We start from the raw sequence: 26,589 nt of genomic DNA, 5'->3' as shown, positions 1-26,589 counted from the left end.
TTTCCGGAATTTTTTTTTTAGATTATGTCTCTCACAGTGGACATGTACTTAAGATGAACATTTCAGACCCCTCCATGATTTCTAAGTGGGATAACTTGCAAAATTGCAGGGTGTTCAAATACTTATTTTCCTCACTGTATAGTGGACCAACACCAGCAGATGGCATGGCACCAAATCATCACTGACTGTGGAAACTTCACACCTGACTTCCAGCATCTTTGATTCTGTGCCTCTCCACTCTTCTTCCAGACTATGGGACCTTGATTTCCAAATGAAACGCAAAATTTACATTCATCTGAAAAGAGGACTTCGGACCACCGAGTCCAGTTCTTCTGACATCGTCTCTGGTTCACAAGTGGCTTGACACAAGGAATGAGACTCTTGTAGCTCTTTTTGTGAATATGTTTGTGCATGGTGGCATCTGATGCACTGACACCAGCCTCCGTCCACTCCTTGCGAGGCTCCCCCATGTTCTTGAGTCGGCTGTGCTTCACAATCTTTTCAAGGTTGTGGTTTCATCCCTGTTGCTTGTGCATCTTTTCCTACCACACTTTTCCCTTCCAGTCAACTACATGAATATGCTTTGATACAGCACTCTTAAGCAGCCAGCCCTTTCAGCGATGACCTTCTGTGGCTTACGCTCCTTGTGGAGGGTATCAATGAGTGTCTTCTGGACAACTATCAAGTCTGAAGTATGTCCCCTGACTGTGGTTGTGTGTGTTGAACCAGAGTGTAAGATTCATGGTATTTATACTATATAAATAGTGAGTTACTGACACTTGAAATATTCTATTATTTTAAGATATGTTTTTGTAATTTTTTTTTCTTAGCTGTAGACTACAATGGCCAAACTTAAAATAAAAAAAATGTTTGAATTGTTTTAGTTTAGAAGTAATGAATCTACAATATGGTATATAATATTTGCACTTTCTGAAACATCTTCCAAAACAGAGCTTTTTCTTGATAGTGTAATTTAAAAAAAAATTATTTTTTTTTAGATGTACCTGTAAATCTTCAGTGCAGGCGTGGCCTTTAAAGTGACTGTCCATAAATGCAGTTTGATTTGTAGTTGACTATCCAAATATGGATTCATATCCTGCAGTTTCATTGGTGCTTGTTGCACTTTGTTGTGATCTAACATCCATAAATGGGCCCATCTATATGTTTAATATTATTTAATATATTCTTTTAATAAAGATAAAATGTTTGTTGAAATACCTTTTACAACAAGCAGTACGATGGTGGTCAAATGTGGGACATCGTTACTCCTCCCAGACCTGATTTGCCTTACATAACCTTTATTTCACTAATATGGGCTCTATGTTGGACAGTGAAGTGAGATATTAATGCATGACTCAGATTTTTGTTTTACAGGGTGAGGTCCAAACAATATTAGTCTATATCCACGGGATGTAAGACATCATTTCCTGGAGCTTATCCGACATCATTTCCTATCCTACAATCAGTTATAATTGGATGAGGGGGCAGTTGTTAGTCTAAACCAGCTATTTGCTGGAACATCTTGAGGCAAAAGAAAAAACAAATCCTCAAGGGTCCACAAACCCTCACAATAGTCAGTAAATTCCCCTAAAGCCTTACGATGTTGTGTTTGTTATTGGTCCTTTAGCTGCACTGGCAAACTTCCCAAAAAGAAAAACCTTCAAAAGAAAAAAAAAAAAAAAAAAAATGCAGTCTGCCAGGGTACTAAAGGGGCAAATAGGCTATAGTGCCCCCCATCTGTCAGTAGGTGGGAAATCATCCACCTCCCCCACTTCAGTGTGAGGCTGCTCTCCCAGCACGAATATCAGTTTGTATTTCATCCGAACCTTTTCCTGCAAAACACACAAATAGACACACCTGAGATTAGCAGCTTTCACTTGCACCTTAATTAGTGTAGGAAATTTATGTTTTTAACTGTTGTTTCACACAAGGGCTCAAGCAATGACGTGATCACCAGTTACACTAAAATATTAAATAATGTTACTAGGCAATACTCAGCTGGATATGGAATGATTCCCAGGCATGGATTTAAGTACGGTGCATCAAGAAAGTATTCACAGCACTTCACTTTTTCCACATTTTGTTTTGTTACAACCTGATTCCAAGATGGAGTTTTCATCAAATTTCTACACACAATACCCCATAACGACAATGTGAAATAAGTTTTTTTTTTTTTTTTTAGATTTTTGCAAATTTATTAAATTTAATTAAATTAAAAAACATCAAATTTATTAAATGTCAGAGCACAAACCAACCATGAAGTCAAAGGAATAAACGTCTAAACTGAGCGAAAGGGGGAGAAGGGCCTTAGTCAGGGAGGTAACCAAGAACCCAATGGTCACTGTTAGAACTCCAGCATTCCTCTGTGGAGAGAGGAGAACATTCCAGAAGAACAACCATCTCTGCAGCAATCCACCAAACAGGTCTTTATGGTACAGTGGCCAGAAGAAAGCCACTTCTTACAAAAAGGTGCATGGCAGCACGCCTGGAGTTTGCCAAAAGGTACCTGAAGGACTCCTCATCCAACCTAATGAAGCTTGAGAGGTGCTACAAAGAGAAATGGGCAAAACTGCCCACACATAGGTACTCCAAGTTTATGGCATCATATTCAAGAAAACCTAAGGCTGCAATTGCTGCCAAAAAGGCAATGACAAAGTACTGAGCAAAAGGTTTGAATACTCAAGTACATGTGATTTCTTAGTTTTGTATTTTTAATAAATTTGCAAGAATTAAAAAAAAAATCTGTCGTCATTATGGGGTAGTGTGAGTACAATTTTAAGGGACAAAATAAATTTGGTCTATTTTGGAATAAGGCTGTAACATAAAATATGGAAAAGTGAAGTGCTGTGATTATTTTAACAATGCACCGTACACACACATAAATTTCTTGTACTCTGCCAACAAAGTAGTAGATGATGCATTAATATGCCTATGAAGAAACTGATGGCTTGAATTTTACCTTGAGAGGATTGGCCAACAGTATGACTTGAGTGACGGCAGCAGGAGGAAGGACTGGGTTAAAAGGAGCCAGCTCCGTCCCCGAGGGCGACTGCAGTCTCACCTTCATTGTCTGAGGAGTCAAAATAACATGCGTACAGAACTCTACATTAAATTGTAGATGTACCTGCCATTTAATTTTATTCTAAGCACTCACACACACACACACACACACACACACACACACACACACACACACACACACACACACACACACACACACACACACACACACACACACACACACACACACACACACACACACACACACACACACACCCCGTAGTCCAGAAATTCCTCAATGTTATGGTAAAGATGCATCTTCTGTTATGTACAGATGACTTGCAATCATATACAAATAGGAGCGGGTGATGTGCCCTAAAATTATCACTGTACGTTACACTTTTTGGACGGTGAAGGCATTACAGCACAGTATGAGTTTTTGGGACTTTGTAAATGCTTAACATTAAACCTCAAACACATGAATATGTAAAAGGTGGATTAAAAACTGGTTTTACACTACATGACTGCTTTAATGATCTTATTTGAGCAAGAATTTAACCTGGAATATTTTCCATTTTCAAATTGATTCTTTCAACATTAAAATCTGGATCAAAAAACTTTGTGAATAAATTTTTTATTTTTTTATTTTTAGTTTTACGTTACTAAAGTAAGTTAAATAAAACTCTGTGGCTGTGTATAAAGGAGACTGCAACAAAAAGTCTGCTGCTTCACACAACAGAATCTCAGTTTAACAACATTTCCATGACTGTCTTCATGTGAAAATGAAGACAAGAAAAGTATTTAACAGGTATTTTGACTCGCATGTGGATGTCAGCAGAACAGGAGGAGGACGAAGGGGAAAAAAAGCATTGATTATCACAGCCTCACTGCTGCAGTGATGATCTGAGCTGCAGATGCAAGAAAATGGTTTTGATTTCCAAATTCATGGATATTTTGCCTCATTTTTCATTATTTCCTCTGTGATACTTTTTGTTGGCATTATTAAAAAAAATTTTCTGGCCTGATTTCTTACAGAATTAAAGGTATTACACTTTCTGTGTCTTGACTGCTGTACCACCCATCCTGAATAACAACTGTTTTTGGAGTTAGTGGCACAGCTGACTGTTCCAAATTTTTATTCCATACTTGTCACATAAACGTCAACCTCTAACTTTTACAGTAAACAAACAAACTGGTCAATTTATCTCACATGTGGTGATATTGTTTCACTGAACACAACTTAATCAATTTCTAATGTCAGACTGTTTATGTGCCTGGAAATCCACTTCCATTCCTGATGACTGCACACAAAACTGTCCTCTAGGACAGGTGTGACATAATATAATGGACCCTAGAAAATCATCCTTTTTCATAATGCACGGTGGTGTCACAGAGACCAGAGGTCTGAACAACATGGCCTTAAAATACAACACATGAGCCAAGGCCGAAAATACTGCCACGACAAAATATGATTCGTCATCAAAGTCATTAAGGAACATCCAGTAATGGGCATGGATCAGTGTCAGATTGATTTGTTTTGGTGGCTGCAAACAACAGTTTGGGAGAATTAACAAGTTACACGTCACCTTGAATTTCTGTAGCATTTAGTGTAATGTTGTGCACGCTATACATTATGAGACAGCATGGATTGATAGCAGGCTTTACTTTTGGCACTGCAGCCTGCAGAGTGAGGTTCCTGACAGGGAGAGGGGACGTGTTCAGCATGGACGCCACCATCACCAGAACATCAGGTCTGCCCGGTGGACTGTCAGTGGCAAAGTGCAACAAAACACGAACTCCGTTTTTGTCGTATGCCGTCACAGGACACAGTTCACCTGAAAACACATCCCAAACGTTACTGTTACACAGACACAGAGGGCACACAGAAAAACCCGTTAGCCACCGCACAGTCATTTATGTGATTTTACTCTCCGAGCACAATACAAATATTAATAATCCAGACAAAGTATTATTCATGAAAAAATTTCACCAAGTTTTTCCCCCCGAATGATGATGTGTAAAATTCACTGCAGCAACCATCATTCACTATCACTTGCACAGTTGTCTTGTTGGGGCCTGTAACATCCTTCATCAAATCACAAAGCTCCATGACGCAAACACACCTTTCCGTGTAAGTGTTTCAACATCCCTTGTGTATTGGTTCAGCGTACTAAAGAGCCAATTTCTTGGTAATCTATACAGTTTATAAACATATATGAGTGGAGTTTGCTGTGGTCTAAAAGCATGGCGTGATATTTCCTCAATGTTCATACACCAGGACATCAAACACCTCTGCCGCAACTTCTCGCTAAGAGAGAGAGAGCGAGAGGAGTTAGCTAGCTGTCTTTTTCTTCAAGACATGAAGCTGTGCTTTCTCCACTTGGAAGGAAATCGAACTAATGGCCTGAAATCATGTAAGCCTGGTTTTACCAATTGTCGCATTAGTGAAGTGCATGTAAAAGCATCAGATTATTAGTTATCTTATTGCTCCCAGTTATTGGATTATTATAGTCATGTTAACAGGGTCACTGATGCAGGTGTACGACTCCAACCAGATTCAATGTGTAACTGTACATCACAATACACAACTAAGTTAAAAGCTCCTAAAACACACAGTTTCATGCAAAAATAAATAAATAAATAAAGCACAGAAAATTCCCTGGAACTTACTCGGCTTAATGGTACTCAGAGGGACAAAGACATTGGTAAGGGACAGCTCTTGTCCTTTCGGTGTAAGCATCTGACTCACAGGGAGTACAGGTGACAGAGACCCCAACAGATGGGTGTCACCTATCAAATCAACAGCAGGCGGTGCAGTGGAGTCTTGCGACATCACTCCCAGCAGAGGCACTGATGTGGAGGAGGCCACACTGACACTAGAAGACAGCAGTAACAGAAAAGCAGTAGCATGCATGTCCACTAATGGTCAAAGTCAGAAGGAAAAGCAGCAGTCATAAGTGTAAAATATATATATATATATGTCAAATAAAGCAAAGTTAAAAGTTGACATTTGCATTTTGATTAAACTCAAAATAAAACTCTTCTTTTGAATAAAATCACATTTCTCCAAAAACATTAATCAAGGCAGCACGGTGGCTTAGTGGTTAGCACTGTTGCCTCACAGCAAAAAGGTCATAGGATTGATTCCCACCTGTGGCCTTTCTGTGTGGAGTTTGCATGTACTCCTCGTGTTTGCGTGGGTTCTTTCTGGGTGCTCCGGCTTCCTACCACATCCAAAGATGTGCAGGTTAGGTGAATTGGACACTTTAAATTGTCCGTAGGTGTCTGTGTGGGTGTGAATGTGTTTGTCTATATGTGGCCCTGTGAGAGACTGGCGTCCTGTCCAGAGTGTATGCCGCCTCACGCCCCATGACGGCTGGGATAGGCTTGAATAAGCAGTTGAAGATGAGTGAGTGTGTGGGTGAGCATTCATCAAAGCAATGCAGCATCTGCTCAAAGTGACACTTGGTAAGTGCTAATGGTGTAACTCTGCATGATAAGCAGCCCTGAATTACTTTCCATCAAAGGTTAATGGAGTGGTGCGAATCAATCTGGCAATTTGGAAAAATCGCACTGGAGACGTACATGATATTTCATAAGGTAGAACACAGAAGTCACTGAGCGCGCGCGCACACACACACACACACACACACACACACACACACACACACACACACACACACACACACACACACACACACACACACACACACACACACACACACACACACACTTTGGCTCAAAACTCTCCAACCCATTTTTTCTTGACTGTAGATATTCCATTTTTTGAAGAAAAAAGAAAGGGGTGGAATAAGTCAGTCAGAATGTCCATTTTATTTCCATTTAAAGCTTTTTAAAATCTATACTTGTGCGAGAGATTTATTTCAGGTTTTCTTCACCATGTCAGATTTTCAGTGGCTCTCCTGTTCATAAAGACAGTTTGAAAGCCTCCAGAAGATTTCAGAAATTAATGGATTTACGAAAGCTTCTAAATTACTAATCGGCATGAAGGGGCTTTAAACTGGGAAGATTTGAAAGTATTTAAGGACCTACCTGAGGAACCAGTGGCTTCTTGTATTTAATAAAAACAAGGGAAAAAGTATCTGGAGCAAGTCAGTTTCCTACTGAGGAGCTACCTTCAAAGAATTTGTGGACCACAAGCATCTGAACAATCTGCTCTATAAAAATAGAAGACGCACAGACCATATAGACTTTACATCACTGAGGAAGGAGGCCAAATTTAACACCTGGGAATTAAACTGCAGCATCACACCTAAGGAATAAATGGAGCTGACACCATCAGATGTCCAGGGCAGTGATATACGGTTATGGAAATAAAAAAATGGAAAATGAAAAAATAAATTCAATTGTTATACTTATCCAGTGATTTGTACTTTCCTTTTATCTTCATCAGTTTTAGATTATTTTATTATTCCAAATTGCATAATTTTCACATTTGCTGTTCAAATACTTAGAGACGTGCGATGAGGCAGCAGCCAGCTGTGCCTCACCTTGGATTGCGAAATCACTGGGCTAACTGATGGCTGCTGTGCAGTGAGACTGTCTCACTTTCTGTCTGTATGTCGCCATTAAAATGGTCAAACACTTTTGGTGATATGAACTTAAATTCCATAGTTTAGCTGATGTACATAATGTACAGTGTTTTGTCAACAGCTGTGTGTGTGAAATATGTTTTGTGTGCTGACCGTTCATAAAACGGCTGTAAAAAGGGACTAGGTGAAGCACGCAGTTCTTCTGCCTCATGTTAATGGGCACCAGTGATCGCAGGGATTTACAGGGATTCTTCTTGCAGCAACTCCTCAGCTGCAGAATAAGTGACAGCAAGCCGCAAGAGCAGCTATTCATTTATTTTTTCCTGTCGCCTGGACTTTACTTTCAGAATGGAGGATTACATATCCAAACTGGAACAATTTTCTAAACTGGACTTTAAATCAAAGCAGGAGGTAATAATTAAAAGCCAACCAACACTGGAGCTGAAAGGTTTGCTTCAGACTATGGTACAGAAGAGCCGCTCTTTTCAAATGGAGTGGGACACACAAAAAGGCTGGCTGTGTGGATGTCCAGCAAGGAACTGCCTTTTCCTGCTTCATTTTCTCAACTTTTGACAATGTCTGGATGATGGGATATTGTGACCTGAAGAATTTTCCCTGGCAGTGATCCCCACTGAGACAGAGAGACTTTTAAAAGTGAAGTAAGATAAGGTAAACTTCGACAAACAAGTCATCAATACTTTTGTTCAGAAGGAGCGGCGCATGGACTTCATTTCAAAGTAACGGTAAGGCCATAATAACATTTTTTTTTATTAAATGTGCTTTTTGTGTGCTACAGTTTGTATGCGTAAAGGATGCCGACATGAGATTTTACACACCCGTTAATTGTTGCAAATAAAATGGTGAATAAGCTAGTCTGTGGGGTTCATATGTTTGTAAATCTGATTGTGATGAAATCAGTGCCCCACCAGCCATCAACCTCACTGCACGTCACTGGTCCAGAGTGTATGCCGCCTTTCTCGCCAAGTGACCACTGGGACAGGCTCCAGCCTCCACTGTGACTCTTAACTTGAACAATAGGTTTAGAAAATGCATGGCCTGATACAAGATGAAGATTCTTTTTCTCACCGCACACCATTCCGGCAGGTCAGAACTTACTGTATTTGCTTTGAGCTTTCTGTATGTTTCTGGCCATCCAAACAGCTAAAAATTGTTTTAAATTCTGCCCCCACATCTCCACAGTAGCTTTCATTATCCCTTCACAGAAATCTCTGAGGAGCCTTTTGAGATTTACTGGTCTGGAAAATCCAGAATGCATGCGGAGAAAATTTTTGTCCGTGGAGACCTGACAGACAGACATCAGTGGCCACAGTTGGCCAGTTTGCACTGTATATTGTTGTTGTGACAATCCCTTGGTGACGAAGAATATTGTCTCTTGATCGAATGCTTCACCAGTGGCCCCTTAATCATCTCATCTTCAGAGTTCCTGTTGGACCTTCATGGTTACCATAGCAGCCACGGGGGTCCACATGGTCCCCACGATGTTTCCCTCCAACAGGCAATCCCCTTCTAGACCCATTAACAAGGTGTCACAATGGCAACAAGTGGTTGGAGTCTGACACCCTGTTTACTATACCACTATATGCAATTTAAGCTTCCCCCCCTGACAGCTCAGAACAAGCTTCAAATAAAATATTTTTTTTCCAGAAAGATTTAGTCTTCAGAAAGTTATTTTTCCAAAAATCTGCCATGGGGTGGGGGCTGTTTCAGTTTTACGTCAATGTGTGTATGACTTACTTTGTAGGACCGCCCAGGTCCAGCATGTCTAGGTCCTGGAGATCGCAAATGATTGATGGCGAAGCCGACTGAGAAGCTCCACAGGAGACTTGCTGTGAGACGATGGGTTTTGCTGAAGGTGACGCACAGGATGGCAAGGATGATGCCTCACCAAATACCAGAGATGGAGCCACCGGGGCCATGTGGGTCGAGGCCGTACTGAGCCACAGCTTGGGGACAATGACCGATGAAGAAGACACAGACGCTGTGGAAACAGGTGTGGAGAACGGAGGGATGGAAACGCTTACAGCAGAGGCCATGTTAGCAGACTTAATGGAGGCAACCGATCCAAAAGCAACATCAGTTAAAAGTGGAGATGCGCAAAATGCAGGAACTGAAGACAATGTGTTGAGAAGGTCTAAATTCTGACTGGAATCCTGGAAACGAAAATGGTAACACAAAAAAAGTAATCAAAATGTAATACTTTAATTTAGTATGAATTAATTTTATTTATTTAAAGATGGAATACCTGATTGCTCACATTTTCTTGTTTTGGTGGTGAAGATTTAATTTGAACAAAATCTGGTTCGTTGATGCCTTTAAAAGAGATGGACAGTGCATTTTGACAAGATCTTCAACAATACCTTGCATAAACATTTCAAGAGAGCAATATCACAATATTTTAATGGTACCTAAAGACAGCAGCTCCTCATCAAGCAGAGAGAGAGCTGCAGAGGGAAACGGACGCTCAGTGGAAGCACAACCACACAGAAGATCTTCAGGAACAGAAGGAGAGGATGCTGGGAGTTGTGCTGCTGGAGAGGGACTCTGAACATCCAAGTCCACCAAATCAATCAGAATCTCTGACTCTTCTGTGTTACTTTTTTCATTGGTGCCTGAAGGACAGACAGATGTTCGTGTTTATCAATCAGCAAAAATTTCCAAACCACTTTTTCATCAACCAAAGAAGACAAATGAAAAGCAACTCTGAAAGCACTCCCAGGCGCATCTCTAGTTTCATTAAATGAGAAATGCACCCCAAATCAAAAAAGTTGAGATAATATTGAAAATGCAAACCAAAACAACAAAAAACCCCACAGTGATTGTTACATTTACTTTGACTTCTGTTTTACTGCAGACAGTATGAACCCAAGATAGCTGGTGTTTTGTGTGGTCAAGTTTCATTTCAGGCTTGCAACATTCAAAAAAGTTGACAGGGCAATTTATTATTTATTCTAAATGTAAGAATAAAATAATCACTTTTACAGCCAGTTTCCTTGAGACAAGTCAGATCTTCATTCATTTCATTCAGATACTACATTTACATCAATCATTAAAAAAACAAACAGTATGGTACTGTGTGGTAAATCTTTGTAAAGTAGGAAGTTCTGGAAAACTGAGTGACCACACTGAAAGGAGAGTAGTGAGGGAAGCCACCAAGACACCCATGTCAGCTCTGAAAGAATTATAGGTTGGAGAAACTGTGCATAGTGCAAATTTTGTCTGTTGCATCACCAATTATACAGCGTCACGATGAAGTGGCACAAAGGAGGATTTTCTTAAAGAACATGCCAAATTTCAGCTGCAGTTTGCCAGAAGGCACCTGGAAACCCCGAGCCTAAAATGGATCTGTTTTCTTGTTTTACAATCCATCTCTACTCCACTTCAACATGAAGCTGTGAATGGTGATGGAACAACCAAATGCTGCACCATTTTATGAATCCCCCAAAAAAGAGCAGACATAAATAAACATTACTGATTTTCTAAATTCAATTTTGCATTCTGTGATGTTACTGCAAACCCAATTCCAATGAAGTTGGGACGTTATGTGAAATGTAAATAAAAACAGAATACAATGATTTGCAAATCCTGTTCAACCTATACTCAACTGAATATACCACAAATACAAAATATTATATACAAATATTTTCTCATTTTGAAATGGAATCGTCCCAACATTTCAAAAAAGTTGGGACGGGGCAACAAAAGACTGGGAAAGCTGATGAATGCTCAAAGAACACCTAATTGGATACAGGTGAGTGTCATGATTGGGTATAAAAGGAGCATCCCCTAAAGGCTTCCACTGTTCACAAGCAAAGATGGTGCGAGGATCATCATTTTGTGAACAACTGTGTGAAAAAATAGTCCAACAGTTTAAGAACAATGTTTCTCAATGTTCAATTGCAAGGAATTTAGGGATTCCATCATCTACAGTCCATAACATAATCAGAAGATTCAGAGAATCTGGAGAACTTTCTACACATAAGCAACAAGGCCGAAAACCAACACTGAATGCCCGTGACCTTCCATCCCTCAGGCGGCACTGCATTAAAAACCAACATCATTGTGTAAAGGATCTTACTGTGTGGGCTGAAGAAAACTTCAGAAAACCATTGTCAGTTAACACACTTCGTCGCTACATCTACAAGTTCAAATTGAAACTCTACCATTCAAGCAAAAGCCAGACATCAACAACATCCAGAAACGCCGCTGCCTTCTCTGGGCCCGAACTCATTTGAAATGGACAGATGCAAAGTGGAAAAGTGTGCTGTGGTCTGATGAGTCCACGTTTCAAATTGTTTTTGGAAATCATGGACGTCGTGCCCTCCGGACAAAAGATGTGAAAGATCATCCAGATTGTTACCAGCTCAAAGTTCAAAAGCCAGCATCTGTGATGGTATGGGGGTGTGTTAGTGCCCATGGCATGGCCAACTTACACATGTGTGATGGCACCATCAATGCTGAAAGGTACATCCAGGTTTTGGAGCAACACATACTGCCATCCAAGCAACGTCTTTTTCAGGGACGTCCCTGATTATTTCTGCAAGACAATGCCAAGCCACATTCTGCACGTGTTACAGCAGCTTGGCTTTGTAGTAAAAGAGTGCGGGTACTAGATTGGCCTGCCTGCGGTCCAGACCTGTTGCCCATTGAAAATGTGTGGAACATTATGAAGAGCAAAATACGACAACGGAGACCCTGGACTGTTGAACAACTGAAGTCGTACATCAAGCAAGAATGGGAAAGAATTCCACCTACAAAGCTTCAACAATTAGTGTCCTCAGTTCCCAAACAGTTATTGAGTGTTGTTAGAAGGAAAGGTGATGTAACACAGTGGTAAACATACAACTGTCTCAGCTTTTTTGAAACGTGTTGCAGGCATCCATTTCAAAATGAGCAAATATTTGCACAAAAACAGTAAAGTTTATCAGTCTGAACATTAAATATCTTGTCTTTGTGGTGTATTCAATTGAATATAGGTTGAAGAGGATTTGCAAATCATTGTATTCTGTTTTTATCTACATTTTACACAACATCCCAACTTTATTTGAATTTGGGTTGTAGAATATGGTGATCCACAGTATCAAATGCAGCAGTAAGATCTAACAGCACCAGAACCATAGTGGTGTCCGAACCAATTGTAAGTCGAAGATCATTCACTACTTTAGTGAGAGCTGTCTCTGTGAAATGATATTTTCTAAAAGCAGACTGCAGTGGCTCAAAAAGATTATTCTCAGTAAGGTAGTTCACAAGCTGCTGTGAAACCAACCACCTTTTCCAGAATTTTAGAGCAAAATGATAGATTTGATATCGGCCTATAGTTTTTCAATCGACTGGTGTCAAGATTAGATTTCTTAATAGTTTAATCACTGCAGATTTGAAACATTTAGGAACAGATGCAGAGGTTAATGAGAGATTAATAATTCTGAGGACAGTGATCTTATGTTAATAAGACCCAGACTAAGGACCTCAGTGGGGTTGACAGTTGGACTGTTTGGATTTAGGGGTGGTCCCAGAGTTACATATATAAGATGCTTGGAAGTAGGTTTAGGTTTGAGACATTCCACGCAGGTTGTAAGTAGCAAACACAAAATATTTGACATTGCTGGAACAGCCAGCGGGCCATCCTTAATTTCAACGTCATCCAATGTAGTAATGGGTATTAAGTTTGCAAAGCATATCCCTCTGATTTTTACAGACATGTCTACGGAAACAGGCCACAGTCTCAATTGGACGAATCACCTCCTCCCCCCGCCACATAAACTGCACTAATTTCCCCAGAAAGCTAATGGATTCCACATGCACATTCGTCATAAGCCTTGCAGGGTCTCTAATCACCTGCTCCGTGGCCTGCTGTAAAGTCCTAATGTTACACTCCCTGTAGAGCTCTATCTATGTTTGCAGACAAGATAGCAGCACCTTCCCCAAAAAGGTGAAGGCCATCCGGCATCAGCAAACCATGGCGGCCCCAAAACGACGGCTAGTTATCAATGAAACTAAAGCCTTGCTGTCTACAAAATTGCGCCAGCCACCTATTTAACGATGTCAGCCTGCTAAATGCCTCATCATTACCCTGGGAGGGGAGGGGGCCTGAGACTATTAACTGATGCTGACACATCTTGCTGGTGAGGTCACAAGTCCTCTCTATGTCCATTTTTGTGACCTCAAAGTGCTTCATTCTGACATCATTGGCGCCAACGTGAAAAAGAATGTGGCTATATCTAGTGTCATGTTCCTTTGTCTGTCTACCCTTCTGCAGCGTCAGCACCATGAGATGAGAGGCAATGTCAGGAGCACTGGCCCCAGGAATGCATTTAACATCAGCCGGCATCTGTAACCTGATTTTGCGAGTGATAGAACAGTAGTGTAAAGCAGTGTACTTTGTGCATCAGAAAATCCAAAAGTATAGCCAAGCTCACGCCAGCTAACTGCTAACACAATGCTAACCACCCCTAAGATTCACACAGGAATAGAATAATGAGCTACAATTCAGAGCATTTACACTGAAAAACTAACAGGTGTATTAGACTGGTAGTAACAGTAATAAAAGAAATGTAAAAAAACAATGTAGCCGACCTAGCTAGTGCAAGCTAACTACTAGCGAAACACTAACCACTCTAAGAATCACACAGGAGTAAAATAATGACTTAAAATTCACAGTAGTTACACTAAAAAACTAAGAATTAAAAATTACACACACAAAAAAACATGTAGCTAAGCCAGCGCAAGCTAACCGCTGGCAAAATGCTAACCACTCCTAAAATTCACAACAGGAGAAATTTAGTTAAATAAGATTCATAAAAGATGCACTTAAAAACTAAAAAAAATGTTAAACAGAAATAGAAGAAATGAATACAACCTTGTTGTGATAATAAGGATGCCAATTCAGCACTCAGTCCGTTGGAAACAAGTTGCACTTAAATATTGACAAGGCAATATTTAAGTGTTCCACCTGTCAAACAAACGTGTTCTGCTGGCGGTAGAAATGCAAAACAAGCCAGATTTAACTGTTCTGACCTGCACTACATTGTGCAGTATCGACCCGAACCACTCGGTGGAAACGGGACATACAGCATGAATCATCAAGGTGTGACAGTTGTATAATTTATTAGACGTACGCCAGCGTATGCCAGCATTTTTAATACGGTCGGCATACATTGAATAAATTGTCTTGGTGTGACAGGGCCCTAAAGAATGCACCAAATTACTCACACTCCTAAGCTTTGTGCCAATTGTCTGTTGGACAGGTTTATTTTGTAGGTTTTTTCCCAGGCTAATTAATGACTCCAACACTCGGATCAATTACTGACTTTTTATCTGTATGAGTTGCGATGGAATAAAAAGGGAACAGGAAACACATGGCCATGAAACTGCTTATCAGCCAACCATCCAATTACTTAATTGTCTCTAGGGGAGGTGATGGTCTAATAGTTAAGCGTTGGGCTTGAGACCAGAGGATCCTCAGATCAAATCCCAGCCTGACTGGAAAATCACTAAGGGCTCTTGGGCAAGGTCCTTAATCTCCTATTGCTCCCGATGTGTAGTGAGTACCTTGTATGGCAGCACCCTCATATCAGGGTGAATGTAAGGCATTACCGTAAAGCATTTTGAGCACCTGATGCAGATGGAAAAGTGCTACATAAATGCAGTTTATTTACCATTTGCCTCTGAAAATGGAGGGGCGTTGTAAAATATTTTAACATTATTTTAACTTGAATGGCCCTTGAATTAAAGCTGAAAAGCTGCACTCTAAGAAAATCTTGATTGCACTGCTTGTTTTTCTAAATCAATCGCGATGTTGTACAGAGGCAAAATTATGAACAGTGTCAGTGTCCAAATACGTACATACAGACAGTGGACTTGTGTACCTTATCGTCTATGCCTGGTTTCTTTTCCTTATATTGGGGACAATCTTCCTCCTACATCTGATCAAACTGTATTTTCTTTTTGTCCTGTTAAAGCCAAATTAACAAAGTGAGAAATCAGTTACTGTAGAGTGCCAAGAGTTAATACTTACTCTTTTTGTCTGATGGTTGTGCTTCTTCAGTGTGTCCATTGATGGTCTGTCCTACAATCTTCTTATAGCGAGTAATAACGTTGGAGAGGTCATCACTGGCCTGCAGGATGTCTCCTGATAATTTCAGTAAAAGTTACAAGGGGTTGAGTTCTATACAATACAAAAAACTGGACCAAAAATAAATAAACAAATAATAATAAAAAAAACTGCAGTAATTGAGAAGTCTGTATATGACCAGAACTATTTTAAGAGCCACATGACTAGATGTTACAATTTTACTCTTTATGCAGCACTACAATTACTATCAAATAATTATGGCTGTTAAAATTGTACATTAATTAAGATTAATTACAGAAGAAGAAAAACATAATTAATGCTTTGACCCAGCCATTATTTCATCCACAGCAACTGTGTAAACATGCATAAGAAGACACTGCTTGGCCCTGCGAATGGGAATGTTAAATTCGAAAGACGTCCAAGTGGAAACTGGTGACAGGAACGTGGCTCTGTGGAATATCTGCAGTAAGGAATTTTTGGACCATCTGAATTTTCAAGCCTGAAATATCAACTCAACTCAATCTACTTAGCAGCAAGCTAAGAGCTAGTACCCAATGCTCCCAAACATGTTAATTACTCTCTCGACCAGGCGGTCAGATGCAAACTCCTTGTGCATGCTGATTCACATCCCTTGGCAGCATTTCAGGAAGGCTGCATTTGTTTATTTAAAATCTGGGCATTCTTCCATTATTTTGTAATCCTACCATGGCTGAACAATTTATGTAGTTACATTTTATTTTTGTATGTTTTATTTCCTCCCCACTTCCAAAGACAAATTGGCCGTAGGTGTCTGACAGCCTGTCCGATGACCGTTGGGACCCCCTGTGATCCTTAAATTGAAAATGCAGGTTCAGAAAATGGATGGATGGAATATGATTATGGTTGATGCCAAGTGCTTGATTTTGAAAATGAACTGGATGCCAATCATTATGTTGGCTTCCTGTCTGACACACCCAAGTCTATCTGGGACCTATAACTATTTACACCAAAGATTTATATATGATTAATTTAGATTAATTAATTAATCAATCACAAAGCTTACAAATTAATTACATCAATATTTTAATCACCTGACAGCCCTAGAAATAAACAAAGGTGACGATTTTCAACTGTAATTTGAGGATTTTAAAATTTAACACAAGTCAAAACTATAGGAATGACAGACATATTCATACACAGACTCAACCTTAAAAACAGAAGAAGCAAGTGGTTAAATGAGGGTCTCTAAATCACTAAGAGGATTCGTTACCAAGGTTGCTGTCATTATCCTCAGTGTCAGTAGCGAGCTGAACTACTGTTCGCCTCAGATTTTCAGAATCACCATACAACTCCTGAAAGAAGAAATTAAACTTAAAATGCTCTCATTCTTGCACTTGTGAACATAAGATGTGATGCAAAAGAGAAATATGGCTGACAGTCTAAACCAAGAAGAATATAAGGTAACATTTCAGTAAGATTACTACTAATTTCTCAGCTTAGGAAAAGCCTATGCACTCTACAAAATGCAGCGAGTCATCAGACAAATGGACAGATGGACCGAGAGATACCAGCCACAGCAGCTCATCTGTGTATCTGTGGAATATTTGAACATTACACTTAAAACAATAGTCTGTTAAACTCTTTTGAAAACTCAGCTGTGTATATCTGTTTATTTGATAAGGAACGTCAACAGCCAGAGGGTACAGAATGTAACACTTGACTAAAGACTCAGATTTGACTCAAAACCAGGGTGAAGTCAATGCTTCTTAAGTTAAATTTAACATTAGTGAATAATTTACTTATTTTTTCATTTTGAGGATAGAATGATATGACTTCAACTTTTAAGTGTTCTGTAACAAGAGAACAGTTACAGCAACTCTCAAAAACCTGACATTTATTTTAAAAGGTCATTTGAAGCTTATTTCTAAGAGGACAAACCTTAATGAGCTCCCTGTCTCCGTCTGTGGAGTGGTCAGGGCTGAAATGAGCGAGCATCTCATTAAGGAGTTTAACACGGTTATTTACTTCCTCCAGTGTGCTTTTCTGCTTTGTAGCCTTCTGTGTTCGCACCTCATCCTGAAACCAGAAAAAGATAATTAAATACAGGATTTTATGCTGACGCTTTGAGCAGTGCATGGTCTCCAACCTTTTTATCAACGCGGGCCGGGCAACGCTTGACAATTTTACCACAGACCGGGGAGGGGGGGGTATGTAGATTTTTATATTGCGAATATAATAAGCGTGAACCCACTGTGTACTCGTATGCAACATAACATCTGTTTAACATCAAAGTCTCTGTTAACATCCTCTCTGCCCCCTAAGAAATTATTAAAAAATACACGTGGAAAAATAAAGAACAAGAACCAGCAATTCCACATTTCTTTCTCTATTATCTAAATATACCTACACAACATTTTAATTTTTTTATTATTAAACACTCCATGAATGTTAATTTTCAACAGCTGAAATAAAGTTGTCAGTTTGAACTGTCTCCTCTTCCCTCTCCCTCACCCCCCTCTGTTGGCGACCACCGCCCTAACGCTCTCTGACTCTGGTCACGATGGTAACGTTTAAACATGCCTTCAAAATAAGATACAGATACACCACAAAAATGAATAGAAAGTGCATGAATTTTAACTCACTATAACGCTAAATCAATGGGAGCCCTGATCTTGTTTCTCTGCAATGAGATGGTCCCATCTGGGGGTAATGGGAGACAATGACACCCGACGTGTGTTGCTTATGTTCAGTCTACTCCATTTTTTGTTTTGGTAGCTGTCACTGCAGAAAACCCAGCTTCACACACACAGGATGTCGGAAATGACAACAGTGTTTTCAGTGCTGTGGTGACAGTCTTAGGGTATTCTGTCATGACTTTAATCCAGAACACAGGCAGAGTTGTTGTCTCAAAAATACTTTTAAAGCCGCCGTCGTTTGTGATCTCCAGTAGTTGATCTTCTTCTTGCACAGACATGCTGGATTCACCTCGGAGGAGCTGGGGGAGGTGTGTGTGGATCGGGAGGTCTGGGCGGCTTTGCTTGAGCTGCTGCCCCCGCGACCCGACTCCGGATAAAGCGGAAGAAAATGGATGGATGGATGGATCCATTCCTTGGCAGTTCGTGGGTCCTTTCTGGTTGGGAAGTAGTGCTCGAACTCTTTTAAAAGCAAAGACAGGTGATTGTGCACCAGCTGGGAGAATGAAGGCTCAGGCTTAGTCTCACACAAAATCCCCGCTAATGTTTGAAACATGTCCAATATGCCTCTGTTCATGCGCCGTCCCCACAAATCCAGTTTGCCTTTAAATGCAGCTACTTTATCTCACCAACTTGAAGACCATTGTCATTTTTCCCTGAAGTGACAGATTGAGTTAATTGAGCAGGGTGAATATATCGCACAAGTAAGCCAGTTTGGCGACCCATTCCTCGTCACCATTCCTCGTCACTGAAATGTGCTGCCAGCGGTGACTTGTTTTCTGAGAGAAATCTTTGCAGTGGCTCTCTTAATTCAAACACACTGGCCAGCGATTTCCCTCAGGATAACCATCTTATTTCTGTGTATAAGAGAAGCGGTCTGTGCTCCGCGTCCATCTCCTCACAAAGCTGCTCAAAAAGGCGCGAGTTAAGGGTGTGTGCTTTGATGTGGTTAATAACTTTAACGACATCATTCAATACGCTGTTCAATTCAGGTGGCATTTTTCGGCTTGCCAGCATTTCCCTGTGAATGATACAATGCGTGGATTCACACTCAGGTGCAACCTCCTTAATCCGAGCAGTTAAGCCAAACAGCCATCCAGTCATGGCAGCAGCTCCATCTGTGCATATGGTGACACAAAAGGACCATTTCAGTTTTCCTGATATATAACCATCCAGCGACTTGAACAGTTCTGAAGCTGTGGTGTTGGCTGGCAACGATAGTGCACATAATATATCCTTATGTACATCCTCCTGATAAAGATACTGCACATAAACAAGTAGTATTGCCTTGTTGTCAACATCTGTAGATTTGTCAACCTGGAGTGCATACCACGGTGATGTATTAATCCTCTCCAACAATTGTTTGTCAATATCTTCGGCTATTTCCTCAATGCGCCGAGTCACGGTGCTAGCCGACAGAGGCACCTGTGCTATCTTTTTAACAGCAGCCTCTCCTACAAGTTCACGGCAAATGTCTTTAGTGGAGGACAATATCAATTCTTCACCAACAGCGAATGGCTTTTTAGCCTTAGCAATATGGTTAGCCACCAGGTATGATGCTCTCAGTGCATTCGCATTTATTGATGTGGTGGCCACCAGTAATTTTTTTCTATCCTTCGTGTTCCTGTTTTTTTCTTTCAAAACACTCCGGGGGCTTGTCTTTTAATCTAGGGTGCTTGGTCTCCAAGTGGCAAAGCAGTTTTGAAGGCTTCATTGCCTTAGAGAGCTGGTCGCCGCATATTATGCAGAGCGGGCTTGGTCTGTGGGCATCACCTGTCGCAATAAATCCATATTCATACCAGAACTCCTGGTATTGTCTGTTAAAAGCTTTCTTTTTGTTGGAAGTTGTAGGCTCTTCACCTGTCTCTTCACTGGGCCTTTTTCCTTTCGAAAAGAAACTTTCCAAAGACACCTGTTTTTTACTCATTTTGCTTACTTGTGGGTAAAATTTTTGGTGCTCAAGTGATAGAGATGTAACCGAGAGAATCCGGTCATTTTTTAAAATAAAAGATTTTTCAAAATAAAAGATTATTCAGACTCAGATAATAAATACAACGGAAGTAATTAATAATTCCTTGGGCGGCCGGCGGCCCGGTACCAAATGATCCACAGACCGGTACCGGTCCACGGCCCGGGGGTTGGGGACCACTGGCTTTGAGGACAAAAACTGACAAATTGACATACTTTTAATATTTTTACTAAAAAGAAACCTAAACTAAATACAGATTAAAACACAGTGCAATGAAAACAGTGGCATTTTTATTTTGGCCCACCTCTTTGACCATGTTCTTGATGAGCCGATTGGCCTCCTGCAAATCTTCAGGCTTTTTGCTCCTTAGTAACTCTGCTAATCTCTGCAGAGGAATGAGAGAACAAAAAGTCCTGAAGCTCTTCTCCAAACATAAGCATTTTCCTGATCCTGAAACAAACTGCACTCATATCAACTGCAGTCAATAAAGTAAATATGAGGGTAACTGCAGTTTAAACATCAGCGAGAACCACTGAAGTGCTTAAGAAAACAAATACAGCAAAGCAAAATAAATAAATAAAATAATTTGAATGGAAAGAAAAAAAAAGTGTTTTACTTGTACACAAATGTTCTGGCATTTAAAAAAAAATAATTAATGCTCATTAAATTACTCAGTTAAAGTGCATATCTCTGGTAAATGAAATGTCAAAAGAGGTGTATTGTTTTCTTTTCTTTTAACTACTCTGTCTATGAGTTTTGTTTGTTTGTGTACAAGTGATTTTTGTTAAGCGTATATGTGCCTAATAAATTTAAATTCAATTCAAAATGAGGTGTATTAAATAAAGAATTACAAAATTATTGATGTCTTGTGTATTATTTTTGGTGCCATATGCGCTGAGAAACTTAGTCAAACACGAGGAAATTACCTTGATTTCATCTGCTGCTGACAAACACTCCAAAATGTCAGCCTGTCAGAAAACCTGACTTCAGTGACATGTTATGGGTCGCCCTCTCAGACCCACTCATTGAAACGAATGGGAAAACTATTTTTTTGCAGCTCAAAATCTGTTTTTTGTGGATTGTACAGGCCCCCCAGAAAGAGTGGAGAAATGCAGCAGAGCCCAGCGTGAGAAATGCACTTGGACTCGAGACATGCTGTGCACACCGGACCCGCCGTAAGCCATTTAACGGCGTTACCTGCTGTCATGGAAAGCCGAGCGGAGGCTTTGCACATCACGATGGATTCGCTACTGGAACGAGATAAAACCACCTCCGTTTTGGTCTCACAGGACGGCTTTGAGATGCCGTTCAGACAGCTGTCGGTGGTTTTTCCATCGAGTGATTATCCGAGAAATTGTGGATGTGCCTGGACATGCCAGAACATGTCCTGTGAGGCTTCATCACGGCGTTGCTTTGCGCCATGCGACCAAAACGGAGGTGGTTTTGTCTCGTTCCAGTAGCAAATCCATCGTGACGCGCGAAGCCTCCGCTCGGCTTTCCATGACAAAATCTCTTGTTAAAAGTGAAATCTGCCGGAAAATGGTTGATGTCCAGCTCTTGTGATAACCAGAGAAATTGCACACGGTCACGGATCCATACAGCCATCCGTTTAGAAATGAAATGGTCACTCAGCCTGTCGATGGCGGTTTCGGAGCGCGGCGCACCACCAGTCGCTCTGGGCTGTCCTTAAAGCAACAGTAACACTCCGTAATCTCTTTGAAGCCCATAACATTTTCACCAAAAACCATCTGAATTTCTCGAATGGTGTCCACTTTGATGTCCCTCACAGTTTCTGAAAAAATTTTGATCAAGCAAAGCGGCAGTCTCTGAGCCATTCCTAAACGATGAAAATAATGACGAGAGGGGTGGACCACTCCTCACTCAAAGCCTGCTCACAGGCGAATGACGCAACTACAGGCGTGAAAAAACTCACGCATGCGCACGAAGGTTCAAGCTTGGCTGACGCAATCACACATGATTCAAATTCATATGGTTTTTGAAAAAAATAACGTCGGATACTTTTCTAATAGACCTCATATATGTATACGAGGGCTGTCAATAAAGTAACGGTCCTTTTTATTTTTTTCAAAAACTATATGGATTTCATTCATATGTTTTTACGTCAGACATGCTTGAACCCTCGTGCGCATGCGTGAGTTTTTCCACGCCTGTCGGTGACGTCATTCGCCTGTGAGCACTCCTTGTGGGAGGAGTCGTCCAGCCCCTCGTCGGAATTCCTTTGTCTGAGAAGTTGCTGAGACACTGGCGCGTTGTTTGATCAAAATTTTTTCTAAACCTGTGAGACACATCGAAGTGGACACGGTTCGAAAAATTAAGCTGGTTTTCAGTGAAAATTTTAACGGCTGATGAGAGATTTTAAGGTGATTCTGTCGCTTTAAGGACTTTTCACGGTGCGAGACGTCGCGCAACGCTCTCAGGCGGCGTCATCAGCCTGTTCAAGCTGAAAACCTCCACATTTCAGGCTCTATTGATCCAGGACGTCGTGAGAGAACAGAGAAGTTTCAGAAGAAGTCGGTTTCAGCATTTTATCCGGATATTCCACTGTTAAAGGAGATTTTTTTAATGAAAGACGTGCGGACGGGTCCGCGCGTCGGGACGCAGCCGACGCGGTGCGGCGGCACAGGAAAAACACCTCCGTGTTGATAACCATTTGTAAAATCCAGGCGGCTTTTGATGGCTTTCAGTGGAGTGAGTATATGAGAAATTGTTTAACAGGCAGGACATGTTCCAACTTGTCCTTAAGGCTTTCAAAAGAGGTGTTTTTCCTGTGGCGGACCGTCGCGGCGGCTGCGTCCCGACGCGCGGACCCGTCCGCACGTCTTTCATTAAAAAAATCTCCTTTAACAGTGGAATATCCGGATAAAATGCTGAAACCGACTTCTTCTGAAACTTCTCTGTTCTCTCACGACGTCCTGGATCAATGTGGAGGTTTTCAGCTTGAACAGGCTGATGACGCCGCCTGAGAGCGCTGCGCGACGTCTCGCACCGTGGGAAGTCCTTAAAGCGACAGTCTCACCTCAAAATCTCTCATCAGCCGTTAAAATTTTCACTGAAAACCAGCTTAATTTTTCGAACCGTGTCCACTTCGATGTGTCTCACAGGTTTAGAAAAAATTTTGATCAAACAATGCGCCAGTCGCTCAGCAACTTCTCAGACAAAGGAATTCCGACGAGGGGCTGGACGACTCCTCCCACAAGGAGTGCTCACAGGCGAATGACGTCACCGACAGGCGTGGAAAAACTCACGCATGCGCACGAGGGTTCAAGCATGTCTGACGTAAAAACATATGAATGAAATCCATATAGTTTTTGAAAAAAATAAAAAGGACCGTTGCTTTGACAGACCTCGTATATACACACGAGTATATATATATATATATATATATATATATATATATATATATATATATAAAGCTTAAAAAACACCCACCTAAAACATATTTATTTCATGAGCCCAACACATAGCAAAAAGCAAAAAATTAGTTTTCACAATGTTTTTCTCATGCCTTCTGCATCTGATCTGTGATGACTTCAGTTTGTGCTGGTAATATTATGTTGAAATGTGGTCTTATTTTGAAAGACTGTTGTGCAAGAAACAGGAAGTGTTTTGGGACAATGTATAGTTTTGTGAAAGTTATGACCCTCTGGCTTCAATGTGGTTGTTTCAGTGCTTCTGGGCACAAAAAGAAGACAAACACACATAAAGCCGCCTTCCCATGCCGGTAGTTAGCAGCAGTCTCGATATTCCAATGTTTTCGATGAGAGGCTAATGGGAAAATTACTCCTCCTGTAGCAAATGGATGTTTCTTTAAGGAGGAGAATAACAGACACCAAGAAACGGATTATTCAAATGCAGTCATCTGCTTGTAGACAGGTAGGAACTTCTTTTTAAGCTGTCATCTGAGCCTGGGTTTCCTGTTTTAAAGTAACACTGTGCAAAATGTTCAGTAAATTATTACACTGTCTATGTGGTTACTGAAAAATGACTGCGCCTTATGTCATCTCCCTGCAGTCTGCCGCTGCAAACGGAGTTCTGTTGTGAAGGATTATTCTGCTGCTGATGTGTGAAAGCTGCCTAATATTGACTGGACGTTCATTGGTAAGCTATGAACAAGGACAGGACAAAAATGAACAACCATCAGGAAAGTTCTCTGATGTCTGCTCAAAGTTTTCAGCATGCACATAACTTTCCGACGAGCCTGACAGACATCAGCTGACAAGAAGCACATTTAATGAGTGAGAAAAGGATTTGTACAGGACAAAAACAGACAAACAGGTCAGTTATTTGTGATTTATTTTTTATTTGTGATGAAAGCAGACAATTTATTGAAATGGGTGGTCTAAGAAATGTAAATATGTTTGTTTGACTGCCCTTTTCAGTTGGGCATGCACTGTGATTGGGCATGCGCCCAGCCCCTGCTTCAGGCAGAATTCTGTGAAGAACGCCGAAGGCACTCTTAAGGTGCGCTGACACAAGCATGTTTTGGATTCATGCAACAGCACTACCTGTGTCGTGAAGTGTCCTGCTGGAGAGTAAACTCATCTTTAACGGGTGCAGACAGGACACCAGAGCGGCGCCGGTGTGTGCTACTGCGCACAGAGAATTTTGAAATGTTCAAAAAATCTTTCATGCACCAATGTCATGCTATGTGGTGTGATCTAATCTCCAACAGTACGTGCAGCTCGTCAAGTGTAGTAAACAAGCAGTGCACAGGGTGAGTGGTGACGTCAGCGGATGGCATCAGAGCGCAGCATGGTTGAAGGATTATAACAAGAAGTTAAATCTGTTCTAAACATACTTTAACAACTGCACACAAGAAGGAAAAAACACGCAATTGTTTTATCAAGCCATGACAATGTAAATAAGTAAAATAATTACCTTTTTAGATGGCTCAAAATGCTTTCTGCAGCTTGTTAGGCGTGCGCACGCACGGCTCTGGCTGCAGCCTCCTCTGTGATTCAGGAAGTGATTAGAGTCGTTTTCAACGGCCAATTTGCAGAAAAAATGATTAACCCGCCACAAAATAATTATTTTATATTCTCAGTGTCCAGCACAGAGCACGTGGCAGCTGGTAGAACAAAGAATGGCATCCAGCTGTGAACACAGCAGATGGGATCGTCACAACAGTTTGTGCTATTGCGCGAGTCTCAGGCATGCTGAATCTATGGGTAACACTACAACAAATGCCCATAACTTGCCCAAAGAAGGGTGGACAATGTCCCTTAAATGTGTACCAGATGTGACAATCTGAACAATAACAATATTTAATAGAAAACATTTCCGATGGCAGCTGTAATTCTGTACACACTGTGCGCACATTTTGTCATCATTCAATATTACAACAATAAAAACAGCTTGTGTGAAACTATAATTAATGTCTTGACTGAAAGGTGCTTCACACAAATGATAGCTAAGTTTGGGAGGAAAGCTGGAAAAACTACGGACTCTCAGCGTTCTGAGGCAAATTGCGGAATACTATAAAACGTAATGTTCCATTTGTTCAATAAAAACATTCAAGCATACTGCTCCAGTAGTCATAAAAAAAGCACCAACTCAATATTTTTCAGGTCTTTAGAACCAATAAAAGGCGCACTGTAGGCATGTAAACTTGACCTCACCTCTCAGATTTTGTCCCTGCGTTCAGAGGTCTTGGGGTCACTCGGCTTGTCCTTGTCTATCCCCAGCAGCTCTCAGACAACTTCTAAATTTATTATAAATCAAAGTTTCTGTATCAGTGGCCACTGGTCTTGGATCTAGAGGGCATTAAAGTTTGGTTCAATGGTTGTGTTAAAAATGTTCTTTCCATCGAAACAAATCCCCACAAACAGTAATAAAGCCATTAGATTGTGTGTTTTCATTCTTTTTAATTAACAAAAATGGATGTTTGCCTCATGTGAAGCAGACCTGCGCACACAAAGTAAATAATGTCTTTTAATGTGACCTGTTATTGCCTCCTTTCATCCGGACTGATCATCACAGACACACTGGTGCCCAAAAAGACATCCCTGTTTTGGCAATACCTTGTTTCCTTATTGTAAAAATTGTTTGTGAATAAATGCAGTGTTTTTGAAGAAGTCTCTCGCTGTAATACGGTGCTCCGGGTGCGTTTTCCGTGCTGCTGTCGCTTTGTCCCACCACAGACAAAAAGAAAACAAAAAAAATCACTATTTTAAAAGCTGAAAAAGGTTTATTAGTGGCAAAGTGCTCAATTTATTCACAGCGATCTGCCATTCAGCTTTTTGCTTGGATAATAATAAATCTCATTCATGATCCACTGACAAAAAA

The 26,589-nt window shown here is 40.7% G+C and overlaps 1 protein-coding gene across 2 annotated transcripts in view; it reads right to left on the bottom strand.

Annotated features, from left to right (window-relative positions):
- gga3a (golgi associated, gamma adaptin ear containing, ARF binding protein 3a) overlaps window positions 1-26,589 on the bottom strand; it is a 42,923-nt gene that overhangs the window by 3,218 nt on the left and 13,116 nt on the right. The window contains exons 7-17 of one of the 2 annotated variants that reach the window (XM_034187842.1): window positions 20,588-20,668; window positions 17,560-17,697; window positions 16,892-16,973; window positions 15,586-15,699; window positions 9,980-10,183; window positions 9,817-9,884; window positions 9,309-9,724; window positions 5,671-5,876; window positions 4,666-4,835; window positions 2,960-3,070; window positions 839-1,832 (exon numbers count right to left, since the gene is read on the bottom strand). In XM_034187842.1, the coding sequence (XP_034043733.1) occupies window positions 1,722-1,832; window positions 2,960-3,070; window positions 4,666-4,835; window positions 5,671-5,876; window positions 9,309-9,724; window positions 9,817-9,884; window positions 9,980-10,183; window positions 15,586-15,699; window positions 16,892-16,973; window positions 17,560-17,697; window positions 20,588-20,668 (1,701 nt within the window). In that variant the 3' untranslated portion in view covers window positions 839-1,721. The remainder of the gene's footprint in view (window positions 1-838; window positions 1,833-2,959; window positions 3,071-4,665; window positions 4,836-5,670; window positions 5,877-9,308; window positions 9,725-9,816; window positions 9,885-9,979; window positions 10,184-15,585; window positions 15,700-16,891; window positions 16,974-17,559; window positions 17,698-20,587; window positions 20,669-26,589) is intronic. The other variant, XM_034187843.1, reaches the window with a different exon arrangement.

Source organism: Thalassophryne amazonica, chromosome 15, assembly GCF_902500255.1.
Source record: "Thalassophryne amazonica chromosome 15, fThaAma1.1, whole genome shotgun sequence".
NCBI classification, from domain to species: domain Eukaryota; kingdom Metazoa; phylum Chordata; class Actinopteri; order Batrachoidiformes; family Batrachoididae; genus Thalassophryne; species Thalassophryne amazonica.
This window is presented reverse-complemented; position numbering and strand designations above follow the sequence as displayed.